Source organism: Xenopus tropicalis, chromosome 7 (genome assembly GCF_000004195.4).
Source record: "Xenopus tropicalis strain Nigerian chromosome 7, UCB_Xtro_10.0, whole genome shotgun sequence".
In the NCBI taxonomy this organism is placed as follows: domain Eukaryota; kingdom Metazoa; phylum Chordata; class Amphibia; order Anura; family Pipidae; genus Xenopus; species Xenopus tropicalis.
Genome location: NC_030683.2, coordinates 100,620,381 through 100,645,296, shown reverse-complemented (window position 1 = coordinate 100,645,296; position 24,916 = coordinate 100,620,381). Strand labels below are relative to the sequence as shown.

Here is a 24,916-nt window from a genome sequence, read left to right as displayed (position 1 = left end):
GTGATTCACTTTATTGCCAGAGGAAAGGCTTTTCAGGGAGATTAGTCGCCCACGGTAGCAGAGATTTATCATGGACAACTAATCTCCATATGGGACACTATCCATAGTCTACTAAAAAAAAAAAAAATAGAAAATAATTTAGACATAAAATAAACTAAATAGGAATGTTTGTCCTACAATAAGGATTAATTACATGTAATTCAGGATCAAGTTCAAGGTACTGTTTAATTATTATAGAGAAAAAGAAAATAGTTTCACTATACCAGGTTACTCAAGTTGAATCAAGCTAACACAAGAAGTCACATATCATACTCCCAGTAGAGTTAGCCCATGCAAGGCCTAAGATAGAGCACTTACCCTAACTCCATTACTGAACCTCCAAGTAAAAACTGCAGTTGGACTACAAATGAGAAAATATCATGTTCACACATTTCTTTGTCTTGAGTAATGTAAAGCAGCATGGCTGCTAAGTGTTCTTATTGAGTGTTTCTGAGAGTTCCTATTGAGTGTTTACTATAAGCTCTGCTTCTCTGTTATAACAGTAACAAAGGCTTGAATGAGTCTATACAAATCGACCCTTCTCTTGAAAATATTTGCATTAAAAAGACAAGAGTTTCAACACTTACACTAGTATAACCTAATCCAGAACATTCTGATCACCTGCTGGGAAAAGGGTTGCAGAATTTCTGGGTCATTGACATAAATCGGAGAATTTTTCTCCACCGGGAGTCTTCCAAGCATAGCAGATCTCAAGGTTGAGTTTGATAATTTTAGAGACAGCAAAGTACACCAAATTAGAAAGTTATTGATTACAGGACTTTTCAGATCTAGCCCGTTAACAATAATAGAATTCCAAATTATGGCGGAGAGCCCTATATTATATGTAGGATTTTTAAAATGGCTGTTTTGTTCCATGACCAATAAAACTGGCAACTCGGCAATTAGGACTTCAACATCAATAACATATATTTTGAATATGGCTGAAAGTATTTGTTTAAATTCCCTCCAAAATGGCGAACAACCAAACCTAATGTAAGTATAAAAAAAATATAAATGGAGTCCATTTTCTCTTCGTAAAGACAAAAAAAAAATTATATATATTTACCTCCAAGAAAGAACTTTTGAGCCCATTGCATAATACAAGGACAAAGCTTCACAGCAGAAAAGAAATCAAAGGAAAATAGTTCAAAATGAGAGTATATTTTTTTCTTATTGCTTCCTTTTGGAACCCATCACATAAAAGTCATAAACCACACTTATCTATTTCAAACACGTAACACACTTTCCTTTCAGAGGTAAAAAAACATTAATATCAATATTATAAATGCAGTGTAGCAATACATAAGCCAAGATTTTATCAAATTATGTTTTTTATCTCATGTGGGATAATACCTCACCGTACTGTGTTATTCTGTAAGGCACGTTTATCAAGCGGAAAAAACAAATCAGTCAACAGAATTATACAGCATGAAGTGGCATTTTCTTCTGTCAGACAGAACAGTGATGCATTTTCTTGTTGTAGATGCTAATACGTGTATCTACAGTTCGTTACGACTATACAGGAATATATATTTATCTTTTTATTGAATGTAACTGGGTGAAACACAGCCTCCAAGGAAGCCGCTTTTGCATATTTGTAGCAAACAAAGTGGGGTTTATCTGTTAAAGGGCCATATTGCCACTGCTATTTTCTGGCTGTTTTCTTGACTTCTCTACACTGTAACCATTTCCTTGAATTGTAGTGTAGTAGTTATATGGTAACCCCGATACACGTTAAATGAGTACAACAGAGACCTGAACTTACAGTTTTGAAAAATGATTTCCTTTTTCTTTGTAATAATAAAAGAGTAGCTTGTACTTGATCCTAAGATATAATGAATCCTTATTGGCGGCAAAACAATTCTATTGTTTAATTAATGTTTAGTATTCGTAAGGCATGGAGATCCAAATTACAGAAAGACCTCAAAAAAACCTCAGGTTCCAAGCATTCTGGATAACATGTCCGATACTTGTACTATTTTTCTTTATATATAATATATATATAAGATTTAATAGCCTTTGTATTTTATTTACACTGAACAATCCACCCATAAGATATGCTAGAATATATACAGAATTAAGACTGGCAAAAACTTTAGCAAGAATGTCAAAGAAGGGCAAATTAATGACTTTTTAAGGCTCAGGCTAATGCCAGCGAGCCTGATTCTGTGATTTTCCCCTACGCTGGCATCAACAGAGCAAATTTTGGCGCAGAAGTATGGAATTGGGGCCCAACACAGTGACTGTGTGCAGGCACAGGGAAAAGGCAGATGCAAGTGTAGGGGCTGATCCTCTGCCTGCATTTATCTACAGGCCAAGAATCAGCCCAATCTGAAAATAGCCTTAGGAAAACCTGTAGTCTCAGTTACTGAGAGTTATCTGTTGTAATAAGTCAAAACAACTGGCCTTGCCGTGTTTTTTTTGAAGATGTTTCACCAGTCATCCAACTGACTTTCTCAATTCAGAGTTCAGAAAGCCAGTCAGATAACTGGTGAAAAGTCTTCAAGAAAAACACAGCAAGTCCAGTTGATTTGACTTTTTACTACAGATTTACCATGACCTGGATCTGGACCTGGATCTGGACCTGGACCTGGATGAATGAGAACCTTCACAGGCATATTCCTGAGAGTTGCTAAGATAGATTTTATGGACAATGTTTTGAGGTGGCATTTAAACTGATGCTATTCCTTCCATATCACTACCAATTTATCTGATTACAACACATTCTACTGGATCACATTTTGGACAGCATATTTCTGATGCCAAAACAGGTGCCAATACTGCTTATTTCATTTGTTCAAAGTTTCCTTTCATAGAGCAGCTGTACATGCTATTTAGATTCTATAGTTATTCAAAAAGCCAACCTATTATTATGTGTTCAGCACCTTTTAAAAGATGTTAGTAATTTGTTTTTTTTCAATTTTATATATAACACCAGGAGTAAATGGGATCCGGTGCATGCTATTTTGTAATGAGGTTATCTGTTTAATAAAAGAGATGTTTGCAGTTTGGGTTTTCTTAATGTGTTATCAATAAGGTACAGCAGGTACTTTTGTTTCCTATTTTGTCTTTTGAAAGGCATCTCACTGAAAGCAATGTTTGGTTGTAATCATGATTTATTGAATCATTTGTAAAAAAATAAAAATAATAATCTAAACCAAATGTCTGGTGCAAGTTCATTCCGATATAAAAATTATCTTTCTGCTACACAAAAAAAATAAAATAAAAAATACAAATGAAGACATTTCTCTTCTGAATATGAAAACAAGATGCAGATGAATCAGCTCATAAAAATTCTCCACCATACTAACATTTAGCGTAGGTTGGAACACAAAAGATACCTGTTATGGGGCACCTAATAATCATTTATAGCTAACAGCGTTAACAGCTTCTATTGGAAATCTAGTTTTATTATCCCCATTCCTCAGCATTAGTATAACGCTTTCTTGACATATTTCGCTTGTTGTCATTTATCCATTAAAGTGTATTTATCCATTAGTTTATCAAATGGCTTGAGTTTTTTACTTATGAAATCCAAGAACCTTTAAAAATGTCCGAGAGGTTGAGCAGGATGAGCAGACAATGTCACAACTTTTTAAAGGAACAATAACATCAATATGCTAGTAAATTCTTGGCCTTGGATAGCCTTTGACAAAATGGTCATGAAATGCAATATACAAAAGACCAGTGATCCCCAGCGAGTGGCTCGTTAGCAACATTTTGCTCACCCTTGCATGTTGCTCTCAGTGCCCCCTAACCAGGTTTGTATTTTTGATTTCCTGACTTGGGGGCAAGTTTTGGTTGAATAAAAACAAGATTAACTACCAAATAAAGCCTCCTGTAAACTGATAGTGTGCAAAGGGGCTACCGAATAGCCAATCTTAGCCCTTATTTGGCTCCTCCATAAACTTTTATGGTGCTTGTGTTGTTCTCCAAGTCTTTTTACATTTGACTGTGGCTCACGAGTAAGAAAGGTTGGGGACCCCTGCAATAGACCATCCTTGCTTTTTTAATAAAACAAATCAGTAGTCCACTAAGAAGCCCCCTATATAATGAGTGCTTAGTTATTTTAAAGCCTAAGAAAGACTTCAGCTTGGAAAAGGAAAGGGGGGGGGGGTGTTTGCCAAAAATGGATTATATTGTCTCTAAATAGATGGACCAAATTAATTAAAGTATCGGCAATGCATAGCTACTGTACAACCTATTGAATGTTACGCTGTGTGAATTGTGTTGCACCAAATTGCAATTTATACTTCAGGAATATGGCACAGGTATTAATTTATAGAAATAATTGTGTCATTTTTAGCACCATGTGGTAATTCTGTTGAATACATTTAAACATAAAAAAGGGTAATGTTTTGCCATCATTAGATTATCGCTAGCTGTTTTGTTTCCTATTCCTATGTATAGAGCTCTGTTTTTATATTACAGAGAAATGAAGGAAATCTGTCAAAATGAAGATTTCCCCCAGGATGCTTGGGGTTTTTTCTGAATAAGGGATCTTTCTGTTATTTGAATCTCATTACCTTAACATTAAATAGACCCAAAAGGATTATTTTGCCACCAATATGGATTCATGCAGCTTACTCTGGATCAAGTAAAAGGTACTATTTTATTATTACAGAGAAAAAGAAAATATTTGTTATTAATTAAAATTATTTCCTTAAAATGGAGTCTATGGGAGATAGCATTCCCGTAATTCAGAGTTTTCTGGATAACAGGTTTCCAGATAAGGGATACCATACCTCCATTTAGATTTCGGTTTCTGGATAATAGATCATACCTTGTAAAATAAAATTATGTAAATGAATAAAAACCATAGACGGCTGCCTAGACAGTGTTGAGCATTTATTCCTAGGGGCAAACCAAACCACCATACCTGGCTTGAATATAGTAAATTAAGTAATTATATCCATTTGCAAGTAAATAAACCTTTCAAGTAAGATTTCTTGATGATGTACAAAGTTTTTTTTTGTTTTTTGTTATCTCTTGCTAAATTAGATGATCCATTCCCTTTTCTTATTCAAAGTACATGTGTAGCCCACAGACTGAAACGCGATGGCATTTTCTGCAAATACCATACTATACAAGAAGAAGCTACATTACACTCTTGTGGCTTCAGTTCGGCTGATATAACAGATTTCTCAGCGCCTGTGGGATTGGGAACAATAATACTGGTTGTGGCCATTAACTTTCTCTTTTGTGATTTTACATTTTCCATTAGGTTTGAGTGCATTTTTCCTGGCTGGTAGCACTGGGGTGTGGAGATGAATTCAGTGAGATATAGCACACAAAAGTGTGACAAATTACAATGCCAAAGTTATGCTGCTGGATTGTAATGTCAGAGAATAGAATTTCAGTTCAGCAACTGCACACCACAGGAAAACACTACAATTATTTGCTATTCTTTATACTGTACTGTGGAATCATAGTACCCAGATACTGAGCCAATAAAGTGGCTGATCCTTTAACTTTCATTAAGATGACAGTTCATTTGAAGTACATAAAGTAGCCAATAATTACAATGAAATTACCAACAGTTTAGAAAATGTTTTTTATCCAACAGTATTGATAGAACAAAGGGTTATATATCACTGTGGAAATCAGAGATCCCTGGAAAGTAGAAAGCAAAAACTAGTCATGGACTAGGACTCAGAACCCCCTCAGAGTGCAAAGTTGAGTTTCTGATACTCTATAAGAAAATGTTTGAATGTACAGTTGATTTAGAGCAGCCAACAAGTTGCTCACCACCCCCTTTGATGTTGTTCCCAGCGGCCTCAAAGTAGTATTTTTAAATCTCTGACTAGTTGGCAAGTTTTGGGAGCCCAGAGACAACGTTTTAATCCTAGCAGAGCCTCCTGCAGGCCAACAGTCCACGTGGAGCTACCAAATAGCCAATCACATCCCTTATTTGGCATGTGATTGCAGTTATAAGTAGTAAAACTTTGCACAGTAGGCAAGATAACTGCAGAATGGAAAATAAACCTCCCTTTATCAGGAGTATTATCCCTATCCCTCAAAATGCTGACCCTGCTTTGTGCCTGGTACAATAATAAACATTATAAGCTCCCCAAGCATAATTGTCATGAAGTCTCTTGTTTGCATCATTGTTGCATATTAATCCTTGGTTGCGGGTGGTTATTTTGGTATAGCCATAGATAGATGTATACCCTAGGGTATGTAATTGGTAGTTGTACTTTGTAGCTGTTGATTAATTACAATAAATTGCATTCAAAGGTTCTTGGGGATGCTGGAAATTGTACATTTCCACTATTTCAATATCCAGGTAATGCTGGGAAAGTCAGCCAGTCAGAATACAAACACACAGCAAAGTTTTGGTACAAGCCTCACTTTCATAGTGCTTATTTATCAACGTTCATATTTTTTTCTGCTAAAAATCACAAATTTGAATTATGGTTTACAAAGATTTTCAAATTTTAAATATTTATTAAGCAAAAAAAAAAAAACACAAAACATTTGAATGTAAAACTTCAGCATCTGAAAACCTGTCAATGGAAGCTGTCCTAGGCAAAATTTGAACTATTTAGTCAGTTCAGGTTTTTCAACCCATTGCAAATGATAAGTAAAATATGAATCCAAGGTCATTTCATGGTTTTATTCTATTGATTTTTCCCCCACATTTTTTTTTACATTTTGAGGTTATCTGAAACAGAAAAAAATGAAAATTTGCACAAATACGAATTTTGATCATCTATTTATCTATCTATCTATATCTATCTATCTATCTATCTATCTATCTATCTATCTATCTATCTATCTATCTATCTATCTATCATCTATCTATCTATCTATCTATATCTATCTATCTATCTATCATCTATCTATCATCTATCTATGTATCTATCTATCTATCTATCTATCTATCTATCTATCTATCTATCTATCTATCTATCTATCTATCTATCTATCATCTATCTATCTATCATATCTATCTATCTATCTATCTATCTATCTATCTATCTATCTATCTATCTATCATATCTATCTATCTATCTATCAATCATATCTATCTATCTATCATCTACCTATCTATCATCTATCTATCATCTATCTATCATATCTATCTATCTATCTATCTATCTATCTATCTATCTATCTATCTATCTATGGATCATGTACAGATTGTTTCAGACTTTACACTAAGATAACTCAAAACTGAGGCAAAGAGAATGGGTGCCTCTAGCAAACTGCTCATCTCTATCTCTCTTAAAGCTTGCTTTCTCTCCAAGTGTTTTTTGTTGCATTACATAATACAAAGACTTATGCTTGATAAATTCAAAGTCTTCTCAGAAAACAAACCTTAGCAAAGTCTTTTGACTACCAGAAAACCTTCTTTAGGTCATTTTTCAAAACACAGCATAGTTGCTATGAGTATCAGATGGGCATTGAAGGAAAGTATTAGCAAAAATAAAGATTTATTTTGTAATTTTGGCTAACTGGCAAATGTAAATAACTCAAATAAATCAAATCAACGGTAGTTGTTTTATTGTTTTATTTCCTGGTACTGAACAGGAAAATGTATTTTTCTTGTATAAAATGCATCTTCTTAACATCTTGCATAAGTAGAAGTTACAAGACCCGTCAGCAATATCTTTTAGGGTCAACAAACTTTGACATACATCATTTACTTGGCACTGATTCCCACTGAGTCCTTTATACACTGGAACACCCCAGCAATTGTTTTCCCTAATATAATATAATAACTCTGCTAAAAACACTTGAGGTCTAAAATGGCTAAAAAACCATGAACTTTCCCTTTAGCTGCATGACATGAAAATGTTACATTAAAGAGGAAAATAACCCTCTTCCATTTTACTTTTAGATTATACCATAGGACCGTGTGTTTAGAAAAACCAGAATATTGAAGTTAAAGACATCAAAATTAACAATGATAGAAAAGACATTTTATTTTGAAACTTTTTCATTAAGCCTTTGTTTTGGGGTAATACTTTCTGAGATTAGGGAGAATTTTGTAACCATTGTTTGTTGTACTAAACCCTTAATGAAGCATATAGGGAACATGTGCCCTAGAAATAGGTTTACCTTCCATTTACTTTCAAAAGAAAAATAAGGCATAGATTTTAGTGGGGCACATCATTTGTGGGGGACCTGAGTGCTCTGCAAATCCAACATACCCTAGTAATCCAAACTCATAAGCATAGGATTGTTACTATTAACCCTAGTCATTTATGTTTTAGCAACCCACCAACATATATATAAATCAGACTTTGCAATCCATATTTGTATTTACAGTACATGTTTGAGTAGCCTTCTGAGGATTCTCCTTAGCTAGCAACTGCATACACAGATTGCACTTTTGGTTTTACTTACTGCAGAGTAAACCAGACAAGTAGTATGGCTAAATAATCCAATATCTAAATGAAGGATAAACTTTATTTATAAATAGGGCACATACTCCCTTTAAGAGACCCAGAAGAATCAGAATAGAAGGTAGCATCATAACCACAAACCATAACAAAATAATTGGATTAATAGTAAGTGGGTAAACCTGGCACAAATTCTTTTATCAGAAAAAGACTTTTCATGGTAGACATTGGCTCCATAGTAATTCCTTGTTCATAAAAATATTCTAATATTCCTCCCATAGAGTGTTTTGGGAGAAGCTTTCCAACATGAACAACTTTTAGCTCTCAGAAAATAGTAAGTATGGTGGATCATAACACTGCACGAAGCAACATATAAATATAGAAGTTTTATAGAAGTCTTTTTTAAAGATTTGCAACAGGTTCCCCCATTTTGGTAGCTCTTTTTTGCAGTGGAGCCTTTATGTTGAACAAGAAATCATCACAGCCAAAGACTGATCCACAGTATTAATTATTTATACTCTATAGACTATATTAAAGGCACATTTAGGATAGGCTGCCACTGACAATTTATAATCCTCACAAATGATATGGGTAATTCTAGTATCTACACATATTTAAAATCATTTTCTGAAGCAGGTTGTTTATCACTGTATCTGTTCATTTCATCAATCATAACTTGCTAAAGTATATACAAACACTCAAATGCCTGGACACCATAAAATCAAGAATCAACTGGGATCTCTAACCTTCTAGGTGCTGTGAACTACAGGGAAGGGAGGGGAAATAAAAAGTGCCTGCAATGCTATGTACAACTTATAGTGACATTATTGACCATATTCTGATCAGACTGGAATGGCCCAATCTAAGCTAAACTGGCATACAACCTAAATGATCCATATCAAACCCCCGAAATACCATATCAAAATCCTGAATCAGTTATCCTTTGACTGATGGCATGGAGCTACCATAGTTGATATCTTTACATCAGCGTCTTTAAGAATACAAACAAAAGAAGAATGTAAGTAAACCATTAGCCTTACCTGAAGAAGCCAATAACACCTTCTGTGGAAAGTTGGTATGATGGAGGAGTGGACATAACAGCCATAGAGACACTGGAAAAAAAACAAGAGAGGATGTTAAACTATGCAAACAAGGAGCAACATGAGCTCAATTTTTTGTAACTCTATTAATAAGTATATTAATTATATTAATTAATAAATATATTAAGTATATTCATTATTTAAATGTGATACTAGCACAATCTTTACAAAAATATATATTGAACTGCATATAAAATGTCCTTAATCCATATTTATTCTATGTATATTATATCGATTAGATCACAGACCATTAAAAAGAATTACATGGAACCATTAGGTCATATCCTAGAAGAATGAGTGCTCATTTATTACTGTTGATCTGTCTATAAATGCCAATGATTACTTTCTTCTTAATAGTAAAGGTGACATCTGGTACAGGTTTATATAAATATAAAAAACATACTTTTACTACACTAAAAGAACATTTTTTCCAGATGAGCAAAGAGGATTTTGAATGTGTCACAGGAGGACGCATTCTTCTTAGAGTTGGTTGGGTAAGCCACTCCACATTAGTTCCAAAGCCAGTAGTTTTTGATTGACAGCTATGGGGGTCCACCATTATGCCTTTTAAGACAGCTTTGGTTGCTAGTTTTATGTAGAAGAATCTTTAAAGACTGAATGGACAATTCCACCAATTTCTTTCAAAAAGAAAAAAATGCACTGCCTTAAGAAATCCACACACTGATCAAAGTTACTGGGTGCCAGAGCAAATGTTTTTTATGAGCTTGGAGAAGATGATGCAATTTTTTTTTTTTTTACAAATACATTTATGCTGGAACTCTTTCCATACAAACTGTGTTGTCTTCTCCTTTCACTTTCAAGCAGAATAATTGTCATTATTACTGTCATATGGTCTTATAATTACAGATGCAGCCTAGTTTCTTTACCATGTTGTTGCGTTATGTCTCTGGTTGTCCGAGAGGAAACAAAAATACCAAAATTAATCACCAGGTGGCGCATGGTCTAGGCATTTCCATTGCATTTTGCTGCCAAGTATTTGCACTCTAGCACCATCTAGAGGCAGGACCTAACACCGAAAACAATTGTGTCTGGACATGGTGAGACAACTCGCTGAAAACTTGCTGGCTGCATCTCTACATATATATGACCTTTCCAGTTAAGGACTGACTCATCTCCTTATCTAGTGGAATGCTCACCTGCAGTGCCTCAGTTATGAAAATATATGATTTAGTTGAATTAAGCTTGCAACGTCCCAATGTTACGTAGCTGCCATGACAAAATTAACTTATTAAATGCACTGGGACTCCCAGTACATCGGTGACGATTAGAAATGTATAATGATACAATGGCTAGGATCACTTTGCATATATTGATTGTATTCTTGTACTGAAGGTTATTTGGCAACCGAGGGCAGCTATGCCATTGCCATAGGGTACAGAAACAATATTTATATTTTACAATAACCATTTCATATCCTTTAATGGAAAACAATACATCACTGCTGAGGCCAAAATGAGTTTGGCACCCAGGGCAAATGCCCTTTCTTCTCTTGCTTTATTAATAAATGCACATAAATTAGTGAATGTATCTTTAAAGGTGAACTGTCATTATTATAAAAAAAATTCCACAAATGTAGTGTTCACTTCTTTATACATTCATGATAAATTGTGAGTTGTTTTAGCCAACATTTTTTAGTAGCTGTGACCAACACACACATGCCGTGGTTTATGGTTGAGGAAGCACACAATTTGTTTAACACACACATCAACCATTTACTGTATATCTTAAAATCTTCAGGAAAAAATGCTTAAATCTATGGGGCAGATTTACTAATCCACAAACAGACCGAAAGCATCTGAAGGCGTTTTTTCATAATGATCGGTATTTTTGTGACTTTTTCGTCGCCATCGCGACTTTTTCTCATGTCCCGCGATTTTTTCGCCGCCGTTACGACTTTATCGTATCTTTTCCGCGACTTTTTCATCGCCGTCGCAAAAAAATTGGATTGGTTTTTCCGCCGTTTAAAATTGCTCAATACGAAAAAATTGCGACAGCGACTAAAAAGTCGTGCAAAATACGATAAAGTCGTGATGCCGATGAAAAAATCGCGCAAAATACAAAAAAAACACGACGGTGACGAAAAAGTCGCAAAATTTTCTCATTCGAGATTCAGATTCGTGGATTAGTAAATGCGCCCCTATGCGTTAAATTAAGCATTCATTACTGTGTAGATTTTATTTATAATAGCTGCAGTTCCCCTTTAAGTTAAGTCAGGGCAAGTATTCACAGTGATTAACAAGAAAGAATGCCCAGGAACTGGGAAACGACAAGGCCATGACAGGGTTAGGATGTAGGGAACTGAATGAGTTTAAGATGGGAATTATGGGTATTTTTTTTTGATAGCCTGTTAGGATAGGTGGAAACACTGGGGGTTAAAGGCTTTCTTTTTTACCTGGAACAGCTATTGGAGCAGAGACAAAGCAGGAGGAGCTTCTGGGGGGGGGGTGGTGATAGGAGGATGAGGTAGGGCATAGCAGGAGTAAGGCCTGCGTCCAAAGTAATGGAAAGGGTTATGGTGAAAGGGGTGTGAGTTATGGAGGAAAGCCATGCCAGGAGTGACAACAGACGGCCCCTCACTCCTGGTTCTAATTGTTTGCAGCCTTCAGCGGCAATTGGAGGTTACAGTATTTTAAATACTGGAAAAGTATTTTTAAATATTAGATGTAGGGTTTACGTTGGCCTTACACTTTACTGATGTTACTATTCATATATTAATTGTTTATTTATTTCAATTTGTTAATAAGCAAGTAGTGGCCTTTTTCAGCTAAAGTGTTTCATGTAGTCAGTATGTTTTTAACAATGGGGGGTGGGGCTTGATGTTTTTTTAGAAGGGACCCGTTAAATTGATGCTGCCCCTGTCATGAAATTGAATATTTTATCGGGGTTATTTTACATTAAAAGCAGTTTGTGCTTTTACTATTTAATGTTTATATTTGTCCACCGAAAAACAACAAAAAAAAAAGAAAAAAAAGAAAGAAAGAATAAAAAAAAAAGTGATTCCTTAAGTGAATAAATATCCCACTGATATATTACCCATTTTGTTTTGCCAGCTCTACCTAAACCATCTTTATATTTCCAGGGTGTCCAACAGTAAACTCCTGACCTTCACTAATGCATGTAGGTGGCAGCGCAAATTTATAACGCAGACATATATTTCTTACCATATGCAGAGAACTTATTGAACTGCTGCCCTTTCTCTTTCCAGCTCAATTTCCCAACAGATTTTCAACTTGTAATCCAGATCAAACTTGTAGTTGAACAAACTTGGCTTTTCAAATTTCGTACAGAAAAATCATTAATCATATCTGGCATTCAACATTCTATTGCTCGGCTCAGGGTAAATATTTCCTTCCAGCTGGGCTTAATGCAGCCTTATCTTTACATGTAATTGCACAAAGTGCTTCCTTTATCTCTAAATGTTATTATTGGTAAAATATATATATTTTTGTCTATTCTACATATTAATTAATATTCTCTTCTTTGTTTGTTTTTTTATTGGCAGGAGGATGAAATCACATATCCAACTGCCAATATTTTTTGGGCAGAAGATCATTAAAATTGAATTTTTTAAATTCATATTTGAAAAGAAACAAAGTGGATCACAGACTAAAGGATCCGAGAAGGTGTTTGATGTACTATTTTATTTGGGATAAGACATGAAGGGGGATTGTAATAAAAATTGCAAGTGCTGTGTAAAATGCAGTTTTTGCGAATGTTCAGCGCTGTTTGCAATGTAATTATGTTCCCTTAACATTTATTGCATTGCAAACATTTAACGCCTGCTTGAAGTCTGACCATGACTTTTTTATTAAGAAGTTTTATTACATTTACTGTGCACGTGTGCAAATGAAAACATTTGCAAAGAAAATGTGTCACAAAGCACCATTTTGGTCCCATTGCAACTGCTTTTCTCCATTAGCGATACATATTACATTCCCCCATTAGAGTATATAGCATTATTGGGAACATGGGTAGCAAACCCACAATACTAGGGGGCACATTTACTAATCCACGAACGTCCGAAAGCGTCCGAATTCCTTTTTTTTCCGTAATGATCGGTATTTTTGCGATTTTTTCATCGCCGGCGCGATTGTTTCGTATTTTGCGCAACATTTTCATCGCCGTTACGACTTTATCGTATATTTTACATGACTTTTTCGTTGCCGTTGCGAACAATTTGGTTTGGTTTTTCCGCCGTTTACTATAGTGCAATACGAAAAAATCGCGATGGCGACGTAAAAATTGCAAAATTTTCATTCCTAATCCGTTTTTTTCCCTTTCAGTATCCGGATTCGGGGATTAGTAAATGTGCCCCTAGGTGTTGACCAATATGTACAGACAAAGCACTGCATATCTTTAAAAGGGTAGTATTCACCTACATAATACTCCATATCTAAATTCGGCGTAGCACATTGCATGGAAAATACCATTAATTGGGTACTTGTGTCTACATATGCCTATTGACACACCACCTCCAAGTGCAAGTGAACAAGTGCAAATGCATCAATTTTGTAATTAGCAAGTTTGTTTAAGTAGAGGTAATGTGCTCTGTATAAACAACCCCTCCTTTCACCGCCTTTGTTGTGACCGTTTTATCTCAGAGATAAATAAATCTCTATTATGCAGTGTGGTGCACTGTGAAAGGAAAGCCCTGGAGATATAAGTGCAGGGGCTGCATGACAAGGGATCCGAATAACCAGCAGCCAGATTACACTGGTTTATGTTTAGAGATTGGCAGAACCAGGTGCAACTGTGATTAGGTGAGAAGGAAAGAGTTAAGGCAGGAGAAGGCTGGCCTGGGGAGGGGCGGAGAAAGAGAGGGATGTGATGTCAGAAAAGCACTCACTTCCTTATTTTCTGAACAGGTAGAAACATCCCACCCACCCTCCCTCTTTTTGCATATTTTGCGAAATGGTAGGAGTTTCTCTTCTTTTGGTTTTCATATTATCTATTAATAACTGAATGTGGAATTTTACCTGAATGCATTGTTATATTGGGCTTTCTGTATCTTTATATGGTATAAACGTGAGAGTCAGCTTTGTGTGTAATTATTGTTAACAACGATTTCTTGATCCAGGGAATGTTTCCGATCGCCCAGGGGGTCGGGAAGGAATTTTTTCCCTCTTGAGGCATAATTGGCACTAGCTTCAGGTTGGGTTTTTTGCCTTCCTCTGGATCAAAATAGTGGATATATGATAATATATTTTATGTTTTATTTGTCACAGCAGCGGTAGGACCTTGCCAGAGTACTGCACAGGTCATTTTAGCAGAGGGAGAAAGGAGGTTCTCTTCTGTGACTGCACGGTGGATTGATAGATACAGACGCTACTACTGCTTGTGCTAGGTCACAGCCTGCTTGGATTTCCTATCATCGAGACACTGCAGATCCAGGACCGGCAGCAGGGCTGCTGAACTTCTCTCATGGTTGGTAATGCAGCTCCTGCTGGTAACAGAGTTTGGGGCCATCCTCTCTGTAGGTAGAGGCAGTCTAATACTCATTCAAGTCTTCAGCGAGGAACGGCAGAGCATAGTAGCGACCTCTTATGGAATTATGGCTTTAGAATATTGCCTTGGGTTAGGCTGGCAAGGTCCTATTTATTTGATAAAATGTGAATAAATGCTGTGGCCATTTTCTCCACCTCTGTCTCCTGGTGTTTCATTGAGATATGTAACAAGGGGGTTTAGTGGGGTGCCTTAAGGCGAAGGGTCAATTGAGGAGTCCCCTTGTCATGTAATTATCTGCTGTGCAAGACCCAGAAAGTTGAGTACTTGACCTGGTCAGCTTACAACAAAAAAGCATAGATTGCTCTTTATTAAACCAATGCCTTATTCATTTAACAAAGGGTTATATTGCCTCTTTAAGTGTTAACTTTTCTTCACACATCTACTTTTTACCGTTCCTTAAATAACTCTCTTTCTGTGAAGAAGGAATTCTCAAGAGTAAACTTATTCTCGAAAAGGGAGTTTGGGGCAGTCAAACCACATGCTTATATTTGTTTTTTCCCCTTGAGGGCTTGTCAAAGCAGTTCAGCCCGGCTCTCACAATTCCTACAAATCAAGTAAAATAAGAATACAACCCTGTGTGTTAAAACACATGGAAAATCCTCTGAATGAGGATAATGCCTGTGATTAACTCAACAGCATTAATTCACTTTCGCTATCCATCATGTATTCAGTCGTTGTGAAAGTGTCAGGCAAGTGTGTTAGGCTGAGTGATTCTGAGCATTAATATGTAAAGGGACTAGGCGCTGTATGTAGGCTCTGGCCTATGAAATGAATCTCTTTACATGAAAGGAAAATGGCATACACATAATAAGACCATGACAAAGTTTGACATGAAAGGGAAATGTTATATATTTCATTAATAATAATGTGCATATATCTACATTATATAGTTGAACATTAACATTTAGTATGCCAAGTAAATCCAAAATCGTATCTACATCAATAATTCAGAAAATGCATAGTCCATTGACTTCTGTAAAATATGCATGGGCTTTAGTCTATGGGGCAGGGCTTACTTGAAGCTAAGAAAAATGATATATGTAAAGGCACTGTGCAAAATGTGCAAATAAGGTATACTAAACCAGAATTTTGTAAATTTCATTTTCAGCTCTACATAGCATGGATAGTTTCCACTGCAGAAATGGTGCAAAATTCAAAAAATTCCAATTTCATCAAGAGAGCAAAGTGAACCGGTACTGAATGTATATACAGAATGGTTTTTGGATTAACCTTCTCACCAACATTGATGTTGCATTCTTTTTATACTAGGCAACAAAAGCCATAAAAAAAAGCTATCACTGTACAGATATGGGATCCCTTATCCGGAAGCCCGTTATCCAGAAAGCTCCAAATTACGGAAAGCCCGTCTCCCATAGACTCCATTTTAATCAAATACTGTAATTCAAAATTTTAAAACTGATTTCCTTTTTCTCTGTAGTAATAAAACAGTACCTTGTACTTGATCCTAACTAAGATATAAATAACCCTTATTGGATGCAAAACAATCCTATTGGGTTTAATTAATTTTTTATTGATTTTTTAGTAGACTAAGATCCCTTATCTGGAATACCCTTGGTCCCGAGCATTCTGGATAATGGGTCCTATACCTGTAATGCCTGTTTTTCGGTCAACTGTATCTATGTTGCTTCTGACATAGAGATGGTGAATGACACTGGGGATCAGCCAATCACCAACATAGATTAACATTGTTCTGTCTGGTTTTATGAGGCTATGCAATCTGCATCTCAGTCTAAAGCTATAGTGAAAGGACATTAGTGAAGACAGTTGTCACTAAATAGTCACCAATTAGCAGAGAAGTCTATGGGTTGGTCTCCATTTGGGAAGAAAGGACTGCTGGGTCTCCTATTAGATTCAACAACACTACAATAGAACAAGACAATTGTTGGTGTCGCCATGGTTTATAAGGCACAGAGCATCATAAAAGCTCTAATATACATATTGTTTCCAGCCCTAATGTGTCAGTAATATTTACTAATAATCATATATATACAACAGACATTTAAACCTAATTATTTTAGCCTGGGATTACTTAAAGAATAGTTGGTGTTGTTGATGTACAAAGCAAAATAATAATTACCAGTATAAAAAAAGTAAATACTCATAATACTTGTCTGGTACAAAGCATGGATCACAATAAGGAAATAACGAGCGCGGCCTCGTTCTTAATATATATGCAGTTTTGCAACTTCAGGTTTTATCAATATTCCTATTAGTCACAAAGGTAAAACTTGAAGGACGCATTTACATACATAAATTCATTTCACTCCTTTAAAATGTTTTGCATCCGATACAACGGAATATCATAAATCTCAATCTGATGAGGTTGCCAAAAAGTAAAAATAGTTATATTTAATATGTCCTAAATTGCTTTTGGAAAGCATTCGAGGACAGAATCTCTGATTTTTATGTATATGTATACAGGCCATACTGTTGATACAAAACACAATTTTATTTATTATGTTTCAGCAACTTGTGTGTGTATATTGCTGTATCAGTGTACAACAGGTAGAAAACCAACCGCACTAGCTTCAGATAACATAAACCAATGGATATTTTTTAAAAGAAGTGGTTCTGGCTCCATGTACAGTACATGCCTGAATTGGGGATCAGTGATGGGTTTGAAAGGCCTGGATAACACATGTACTTCTAAAGGAATACTGTCGTGGGAAACATGTTTTTTTCAAAACACATCAGTTAATAGAGCTGCTCCAGCAGAATCCTGCATTGAAACCTGTTTTTCAAAAACACAAACAGATTTTGCTTTTATATTTAATTTTGAAATTTCACATGGGGCTAGCCATATTCTTCTTTTCCCAGGGTGCCACAGCCATGTGACCTGTGCTCTGATAAACTTCAGTCACACTTTACTGCTGTGATGCACATTGGAGTGATATCACCCCCCCCCCTTACTTTCCCTCCCAGCAGCCAATCAGCAGAACAATGGGAAGGGAGCAAGATAGCAGCTCCCAGTAGATATCAGAATAGCACTCAATAGTAAGAAATCCAAGTCCAGCTTTGGACTCCTCCAGTTACATGGGAGTAGGAGAATCAATAGGTTACCTGAAAGCAGTTCTAATGTGTAGCGCTGGCTCCTTCTGAAAGCCCACACTCACACAATGCTGCCTACACACCAGTATTACAGCTAAAAAAGATACATTTTTTAGTTCAAGAATAACATTTTAAATAGTAGAGTGAATTATTTGCTATGTAAACAGTGTAATTTAGAAATAAAAAGTAAACCAAATGCCTTATTCATTGAAAATGGTTCAGTCTGGGGGCATGTATTTGGTATATGAAGGGATTTTAATAAAGCAAAATGTTTTCTTAAAAGTAAATGAAGGAGGCCATTGATAACAGGCAAAATTCTGGAGGATTTCATCTAAGGCTAATGCCAGATGAGGCGTAGGGCGGATATTTTCGGCAAGTGGAAACTCGCTTGCTAAAAATACCGCCCTACACCTCCTACATGTGCCTGCACCCGAATGAATGGAATATGCTTGGGTGCAGGCACATGTAGCCGAAATACACATAAAAACGCAAGACTTTCAAACTCCATGGGGCACATTTACTAACCCACGAATGGGCCGAATGCGTCCGATTGCGTTTTTTTCGTAATGATCGGTAATTTTGGAATACGCTTGGATGCAGACACATGGGGGATGATTTACTAAGACACGATTTCGAATCCGAATTGGAAAAATTCCGATTTGAAACGAACATTTTGCAACTTTTTCGTATTTTTTGCGATTTTTTCGGCGTCTTTACGATTTTTGCGTAAAACCGCGAGTTTTTCGGCATCTTTACGTTTTTTGCGTAAAAACGCGAGTTTTTCGGCGTCTTTACGATTTTTGCGTAAAAACGCGAGTTTTTCGTAGCCATTATGAAAGTTGCGCAAAGTAGCGATTTTTTTCTTAGCGTTAAAACTTGCGCGAAACGTCGCGCCTTTTAAGTTTTAACGCTACGAAAAAGGTGCGACTTTGCGCACAAGTGTTAACGCTGCGAAAAAATCGCGACTTTGCGCAACTTTCGTAATGGCTACGAAAAACTCGCGTTTTTACGCAAAAATCGTAAAGACGCCGAAAAAATCGCAAAAAATACGAAAAAGTTGCAAAATGTTCGTTTCAAATCGGAATTTTTCCAATTCGGATTCGAAATCGTGTCTTAGTAAATCATCCCCCATGTGTCTGCATCCAAGCGTATTCCATTCATTCGGGTGCAGGCACATGTAAGAGGCGTAGGGCGGAATTTTTTTTCCGCTTGCCGAAAATATCCGCCCTACGCCTTGTCTGACATCAGCCTTAGCTCTTTAGCTTTTTGTCCTGGTTTTACTGCTTGGGGATATTAACCATCTTGCATACAGTATGCCGTTCAAGAAGGTGAAGCTGGCATGTCTTCCACATTGAATACCCATGTGTACACAGAACTCGTTTACAATCAAGATACCCTAATTTCTAACCTAGATGTTTGTTTCTAAACAGCTGATTGGTTGGTAGCTGATTGGTAGCTATGGCTTACTAGACAAGCAGGAAACTTATAATACATTACCCCCTATTTCCTATAATTTATTGACGCCTCAGCATGCCTAACAGTTTATCATAAGATGGTTTGATATAAAAGATGTTTAGATTTAATAAGCAAAGCCAGGACACGTTTAATGCTGATTGGTTATCCAATCTATGGAAATATTCCTGCATTTCTATATAACTGACAAATGGGCTTCCTAGTTTTCTTTAAAATGCTGATTCCCATGGAAGAGAGATATATCCTTCCTTTTGTAGCCGATTTCTTAATGTGAGTGATGAAGGAAGTCTCACTAAATGCCAAGGAATTCAAGTTTATAGCAATCTCTTTACATAAATATGCAGAACTACTCTTATGCTGAGCATAAAACAGACAAAACAGAAAGAAATTAGTGCAGTGCCAGTTCTAATCATAGCTGCTATTATTTCCAATTAGGCTTATTCTTTGATGCATAAGGGACAATTGGTGTGTAATTGTACAACATTATGCCTTTGTACATGAGGTGTTATTTTTAATTCTTTCATCAAACGAGTCTAAAGAGGCAGCATAACACAAATATAAGCAGCGAAGCCACTGCTACATTGCATTACAACATGTGCTGACTTATATGTGACGTTACTGTACTGGTTTGTATATATTTTGTTTCTATTATACTGTTTCCGTTCTCCTTAAGATATTGTACAGTGGTGTAGAAGAGATTTATAAATAAATTATAATAATGAGATTGAAATATTTGCAAAATATATGATATGGTAAAACAGGACTACTATAATCTAACCCTCCAAAAATATCACATAAAAAACATTTTGGCAGGTTCCTAAGGCCACATTAAACGAGCGCTTCAAAAAGCTATGTTTTGAGTAAAAACATGTAATTTTCATCATACCATGCAATGTTGCTGATTCCTACTATTAGAGCAGGCTTTGAGTATGTTGTACATGATCCTATGAATAGCTGATTTAGCATATCGTACAGTGAGGAAGATACACTCTAGAGTGATGAAACTATAGAAGCCTCTTTATCAAAGTGTCTGAGAAACAACCTTGGTCCGTTGAGAACCCCTAAGAATAAAATAGAAATGGGGAGATTTTTCTTGCTGTTAAATGCATTACATACAGGTATATGGAATATGATGGGGGAATATCACAAAGACGTGTATTTTTTCATAATATCACCAGTTTCTAAAAAATATGTAGTACTCTTATATAACTGCCATTCATTTGGGTTGTGCTTCCTATATTATTCTGGTAGGCACTTCTGGTGACTAATTGTAATTGTGAAGAACAGGATATAAAGAGTAGAACAAAACAGTCAGGGTCATTTATCAAAACTGAGCAAATTTGTCTGTGGGCAGTAACCCATGGCAACCAATTAAACTGTTGTATTCATTGTTCTACCTGCAGCTGGCTGAATAAAGTGGATCACTGATTTCAGGAAATTGCACAGTAGAACAGTGGGTTCCATCACTGGGGAAGGTACCACCTGGGTGGGTGGGGCTCAGTGCTTAAAGAAGACAAAAAGAATGGTCCACCTTACAAATTTGCACCCCCTCATTGGGTTCTTGGGTTTGTTTGCTTGTTGATATTGCTACAATAAAGTCAATAGTCATAGTCCTTACTTCCTACAGTGGATCCATTACCCTAACTGTACCAAGACACAAAGGTACTACTAATTCTTATACAGTATGTTAAAAGGATTTTTTTCAGTGTAGATTTTGTTGTTTATCAAGTACAGTAGAACCCCCATTTTATGTTTTTAACTGGACCAGAAATAATGGTGTGAAATCTGGAAAATTGTAAAATCTGGAAAATGTATTAAGCATTATATATTGGTTGCACCACAACAAATGATACAAAATGAGGGAAAATGTGAAACCAGGCTGTGTAAAATTGAGGTTTCTCTGTATTTTACATTAGTTAATAAAACGTCTTTTGATTTAAGATAGAAACTCTGAAAAGCTGCTTTTTTTTTGGAGAAAAAAAAATACACATGACTGAAGCAGAGAATGTCAGCGGAGAGACATAAAGATTGCTCAGACATTAATGCAGAGACCTATAATCATATGTCTGGTGCACACATACGCTAATGGAAACTGTCACATGGAAGACGGGGAAAGTTACTTTGCACAATTCCTAAATCCAGGAAAAAAGCTGAAATCCTTCAGAGGAGCCAGTAATATCTCCAGTAATGCAGCATTTATTCAACACTTGTATCTGTTAACTGATGGTATGTTCAGCTATGCCTAATGGAGGTGTTTATCCAATCAATATCAGCACCATATAAATGAATGAACATGACACAACTGCTCATTTACAATAGACAGGGTTTTAAATGCTGGAGCATTAAAGGGCAAGCAATTGTTTTCCTTGGAGCTCATACAGCACTTGCACCCTCCATCTGTACTCTGCAAATACACTAGACTAAACATTTAGTACAGATAAGGGCCTGTTATCCAGAATGCTGGGGACCTGGGGTCTTCCTTATATAAATATTTTATAAACCCAGTAGGATTATTTTGCCTGAATTAAGGCTTAATTATATTTTAGGTGGGTACAAGATACTGGTATATGTGGCACAGTAATGGGCACAGATGTGTAGCCCTCCTAATACATAGTACTGACAGTGGTGCTGGCCAGGTAACAAAGTCCTTGCATTGATATTTTACTAGTCCCTTTATGGTGCCAGAGAGATTGGACTGGGTGGAAAGCATATCAATAAGACAGAATTTATTTATTTTTCTGGAACAGAACACTGCCTAATCTGACCCAATCTATTCTTGGTTTGTATATTTTACTGGGTTAAGCATTATAAAACCTTTACAGAAAGTAAAATCCTTGTGACAGTTATGTATTACACAAGGGGTTTAATTGTCACATTGTTTACTTCACAACCTCCAACAAACCAAGTTTATATAAAACAATAAATAAAACCACATGCTGACATTTTTTAAGCCAAATGATTTCACCTGATATCTAAGGCTTATGCAAAGCTTTACAAGATACTACATTGGTAACATCAATATTATACTTTATGCCATACCAAATGAAACACTTGCATTTCTCTTGGTTGCTGATATTAGGAAAAAGGAGGAAGCATCGTTAACGTCTGGGTCAATTGGTGCAAATAAACTGCAGTTTGGGACACAACCAGCTAGGTCCTTTTTACAACCATGACTTTATTGACATGGCTGAGACCTGTGTGGCCACAACTAATATGAAACACCCGCAACTTAATTGACATGGCTGTGACTTATTTGACACAAGCAACTTTTCTGACACAACGTGACTTATTTGACATGACTATGAGTTTTTTTGATGCAACTGCTACCTTTTTGATGTGCCCGCTACTTTTTCCTCACTTGCAAATTTTTGTGGGCGTTATGTCCAGAAAATTCACCAATGGTGAAATGGAGTTTGCAGTGAATCCATGCCTGCTCACCGCTACTTAATTTGCATCCAGTTCATCATGGCTCCCTATGCTCAGGAGCATGTATTGGTGCACTTAGTTATATGGCTCTTCCCTGTGTGTTTGTGGGAGCTTGAGAGAGAGAGAGAGAGAGAGGGGGCCTGTGAACCTGAGACTCAGATTGAGAGAGTGCCTAGGGGCTTTTGAGAGATGAGACTGTGGCCAAAGAAAGGCTGTGATTGGGAAAGTGCTCTCACAGAAGACAACTTGGCTATGTAGCCTGATCTGTATACCCCCACTTACCTTCTGAAGCTGATTTGCTTTCTTAGATATAAGCTGTGAAGCTGAATAAATCCAATATGAACTCCCAAGACAAACAAAAAATATTGCTCCAATAATTAAGGGCTATTTGGCCCTAGAGCTCTACCTTTATCTCTTCTCTTGCATACCTTATTAACCTCTTTAAGCTGCATTTGACCTTGTTCACTGATGAAATTGATAAACAGCAAGGTTTTTCTAATTTGCACACAGATAATGACATAATAAGATAATAGTATCATATTATACATCATGTGTCAAACTGGAAATTAATTAGAATTAATAAAAGCTAGACATGTTACCTTTGAGTTTAGGTTAGGTGATTGCTACAACCGTATCAGCAGCCGTTCTATTTAAATAAGGGATGACTGTGTCATAAGGATATTAGAACAACATCAGTGAGTTAAAATGATCCAGCTACTAACTGCAATGCATGACCACCTTGGTATAGTGTGTGACCTAAGTGCATAGCAGTAGGCAGTCATGGGGAGAGAGTAACCTTTCTTTAACCTGCTCTGTGATGCCTAATGGTTATTGAACTGGTTCTAGGCAATAGTGAACCAAGGCAGCTAAAAATAGCTCTCCATTACAATGCACGCTCACATCTCAAATGTCTCTTGTAAGAGACCAATATCATGAACATTTTTTTGAATTTAGCAAAATTATATGGGAAACGACACTATCAAGGACTTTCTACTGCTACTAATGCTGATACTACTACTACTAATAAACCAGATATACTTGATATATTTAAATAATTGGCTGAGTTGGTTAACTGACCCTTCTTGTGTTTCTTTCTTTCTTTCTTTCTTTCTTTCTTTCTTTCTTTCTTTCTTTCTTTCTTTCTTTCTTTCTTTCTTTCTTTCTTTCTTTCTTTCTTTCTTTCTTTCTTTCTATCTTCCTTTTCCTCCCACCCCTTCCTCCTTCCTTCCCTCCTTTCTTTCTTTCTTTCTTTCTTTCTTTCTTCCTTTCTTTCTTATGGAACATTTTTCTGGAGGGATTTCTTAGCTCCTATTAATGCCCTGCTTATTCCCATAGCAGATTCAGCCTTGTCTTGACTTAGACATTGCTTTATTTCTGGTTTCATAATCCTCTTTATCTTTATACTAAAGCCTTTCTGAATGTTTTATAAAAATCAGCCAGGGTCATGGCCAAACAGCCAAGGGCCATATAACAATAGCATTGGTTGTGTAGTTATTCAAAGTTTTAAAAAGAACCCAGATTAGGCAGAGCAAAGGAAAGAACAATCCTCTAACTATCCCCTTAGAGATACTAAACTAATCACAATTCAAGAGGAACAAAATTACCCTCATTTAGTAGTGCAAGGAAGTACATATTTTGCATTATTTTTTCCAAAATGAAGCATTTCTCACAGAAGTCCAACAAAATGTGGCCTACTGAAAAACAGAATGTAGAAAATGGTGCACCAGGGAGATATATTTGCATGTCTGTCAATTGCATAAGATTTGGGGGTTGGCGGATGTAGTAAGCTTTTCAATGTGCAAACAGTGCCTTGTACTTAATGAATGGTCAATAAAAGGCATATGCAATAGTTGCATCAGAATAGCATTCTCTACATCTTAATAAAAGTTATTGTAAAGGTGAACAACCCCTTTAAGAGATAAAACAATAGATTGA

At 36.2% G+C, this 24,916-nt stretch overlaps 1 protein-coding gene across 10 annotated transcripts in view; it reads right to left on the bottom strand.

Moving 5' to 3' along the window:
• The window catches only part of camta1 (calmodulin binding transcription activator 1), a 1,176,955-nt gene that overhangs the window by 525,168 nt on the left and 626,871 nt on the right, over positions 1-24,916 (bottom strand). For all 10 annotated transcript variants that reach the window (XM_031905360.1, XM_031905359.1, XM_031905362.1 and 7 more), the window contains exon 5: positions 9,428-9,499. In XM_031905360.1, the coding sequence (XP_031761220.1) occupies positions 9,428-9,499 (72 nt within the window). The remainder of the gene's footprint in view (positions 1-9,427; positions 9,500-24,916) is intronic.